Source organism: Ascaphus truei, unplaced genomic scaffold (genome assembly GCF_040206685.1).
Source record: "Ascaphus truei isolate aAscTru1 unplaced genomic scaffold, aAscTru1.hap1 HAP1_SCAFFOLD_2744, whole genome shotgun sequence".
NCBI classification, from domain to species: Eukaryota; Metazoa; Chordata; class Amphibia; order Anura; family Ascaphidae; genus Ascaphus; species Ascaphus truei.
This window is the reverse complement of record NW_027455690.1, coordinates 1-2,500: the sequence shown is the minus strand read 5'-3', so window position 1 is coordinate 2,500 and position 2,500 is coordinate 1. Positions and strand designations below refer to the sequence as shown.

Here is a 2,500-nt window from a genome sequence, read left to right as displayed (position 1 = left end):
GGCCTCTTTCCTTCCTTCAACCGCTCCCCACCCCCGCACAAAAACTCTAAAAAGAGAAGCGGGTGGGTAGTTTCTTCTTGCCCCCTCTCCCAGTCCCCCTGAACAAAAGCCCCCTCCGCTGTCTTTTTGCCCCCAGTCACGTGGCAAGAAAAATAACCAGGTTCAGGCTGTGCAGGCCCCAAAAAAACCTATTTCACTGCCTGGGGGTAGTTTATAAAGCCTGGAGGGGAGTGGGGGGCAGTACTGAGCTGCCCCCTGCCTCTTAACAAGTCTGTAGTTGCCGCCCCGCCCTCCCCCCCTCCCTCCTCCTTGTCATGAACCAAAATTCAGCTGAGGCTTGGTAGGCCCAAAAAGCCTATTTCACTGTTTATAAGAGGAGGCGCGTTAGGGGGACGGGGGCAAGAGAGGGGAGAGGGGTGGGGCGCCTGACACCCCTATACCCTGGTGGTTGAGTGTGGGTGGGGGAGAGTATTATTGTGGGCGGAGGTGGGGAAGGTATTAAACGGGTGCAAAGAGGGAAGGCCCGAGATGGTGCTGGGCACCATGATGGAGGAGGGGGGCGGGAGCGGGGCGTCCTCGGGGGCCCGCCTCAGCGCCAGGGTGTAGTCGGGGGGGCAGGCTGGGCGCAGGATGTCGTGAGGCCTCAGGGGCTCCAAATCGGGGGCCCCGCCGCCCCTCTTGATCTGGAGGGACATGAGCTCTTCCTCGGGGCCGTGGTGCGCCAGGTCGTTGCCGGGGGACCCTCCCCGCCCGGGGCTGTGGCGCCTCTGGCGGAGCTCGTGGCGTCGGTCCCTCTTGTAGTACAGGGCGGCGAAGGCCAGGATGTTGAGGAACAAGAGCGAGGCGCCCACCGCCACGGTCACGCTCAGCTCCGTGGAGTAGTCCCGCGAGTCGCCCGGGAAGGGGGAGTAGCGCGGCCGCTCCTCTGGGTCGTCGCCGTCGTCGACCTCCGGCGGGAGGGTGGAGTGCGGGCGCCTCGTGCTGCCGCCGCTTCCCCTGGACGGGCCGCCGGAGTTGGAGGGCGGCAGGCGGGTGGTGGTTGAGGGGTGGGGGACAGGGTTGAGGTTGCGGAGGTGGGGGACCAGCTCCAGCCAGAAGGCCACCTTGTTGGCCCGATAGTTGTCCCGTACGCGGGGCTTCAGGCCGATGTGCAGATACTGCTTCTCCTTGGGGTTGAATTTCGTCCACACCACCTCCTCGAAGCGGTTTGGTTTGGTGTGGATAAACTTTGTGTCCTGGGGGACCGGCTGGTTGGGGTCCCTGGGGAGGGGGAAGGAGGAGGGAAGAGGAAGCGAAGGGGGGGGGAGGAGGAGAGGGAAAGAGATGAGGTGGTAAAACGAGGGAGAGAGAGAAGCAGGGGGTAAGAGGGAAATAGAGAGAGAAAGAGGTGTTAGTAGAGGGGGAGGGAGAGAGAAGGAGACATGGAGGACGGGGGGGAAGGAAGAAAGAGAGGGAAGAGACGGAGAGAAAGGGGGAAAGAAAGTGAGACGGAGAAGACATACCCCTTTATAAGAACATCTTACCTCCCCAATCCCTATAACAAGAACCCCCTTAAAAGAACACCTGACCCGTCTCTCACCCAGTCTTTGCGAAGTGGGTCCAATTGGTCCTTATAAGAACACCCTCTATAATAAGGACACCACCGCCTCCATTGTAAGAACCTCCAACCCCACCTGATCTTGGCCAAGCTGGTCCATTAGTTCCTACTAAGAACATCCCATCCCCAAGACTCCCCCCCCCCCTGTAATAAGAACATGTCCTCCTCCCTCTCTCGCTCTGTCTTGGCTAAGCTAAGGCCCTATATAATAAAGGCCCCTATAACAACATACACCCTCACGTGGTCCGGGTACCTTTGGCCCAGTAAGGTCATTATAAGAACATTCCTTATAATTCATATACCGAGAACACCCCATATAACAAGAAACCCCCTTAATTCTAAGAACCCATGAAACAACAACGCTCCCTAAAACAACCCGACATTTCCATCCCATTATGGTACCATCCCACCACTTCAACCGTCCCATTCTCCTACTAAAAGCTCGACCCTATAAGAAAAGGAACCCCTACAATGAGAACCCCCTTTCATGAAAAGAATACCCCATTCCCCTTATAATAATAACCCTACTTATCCCACTTGCCCTCTATCTCACCCGTCTTGACGACGTTGGTTCAGTAGGGTCATTATCAGAAAATGCCACCCCCCCCCCCTATAACAAGAACAATCCCAGCCCTATAACAAGAACACCCCGTTTAAGAACAAACCCCTACAACACAAACATCTCTCACCCAATCTTGGTGAAGGTGGTTCAATATGGTCATTATAAGAACATCTCATTCCCCCTATAACATGGACAATCTGCCGTTACAAGACCCGCCACCCTCTTATCTCAGTGTTGCTGAAGGTGGCCCATTAGAGTCGTTATAAGATCCTCTCATTCCCCCTATAACAAGAACAACCCCTATAATAAGAACATCCCCGCCTTCAACAGGTCTTGCTGAA

General features: G+C 56.1%; 1 protein-coding gene across 1 annotated transcript in view; it reads right to left on the bottom strand.

The window, feature by feature from the left end:
* Positions 1–1,534, bottom strand: part of LOC142481504 (neuroligin-2-like) — a gene marked incomplete at its 5' end in the record, with an annotated part of 1,604 nt that extends 70 nt beyond the window's left edge. Inside the window, one exon of the mRNA XM_075582914.1 lies at positions 1–1,534. This exon is cut by the window's left edge and continues 70 nt beyond it. Coding sequence (XP_075439029.1) covers positions 435–1,534 — 1,100 coding nt within the window.
* Positions 1,535–2,500: the final 966 nt, after the last annotated feature.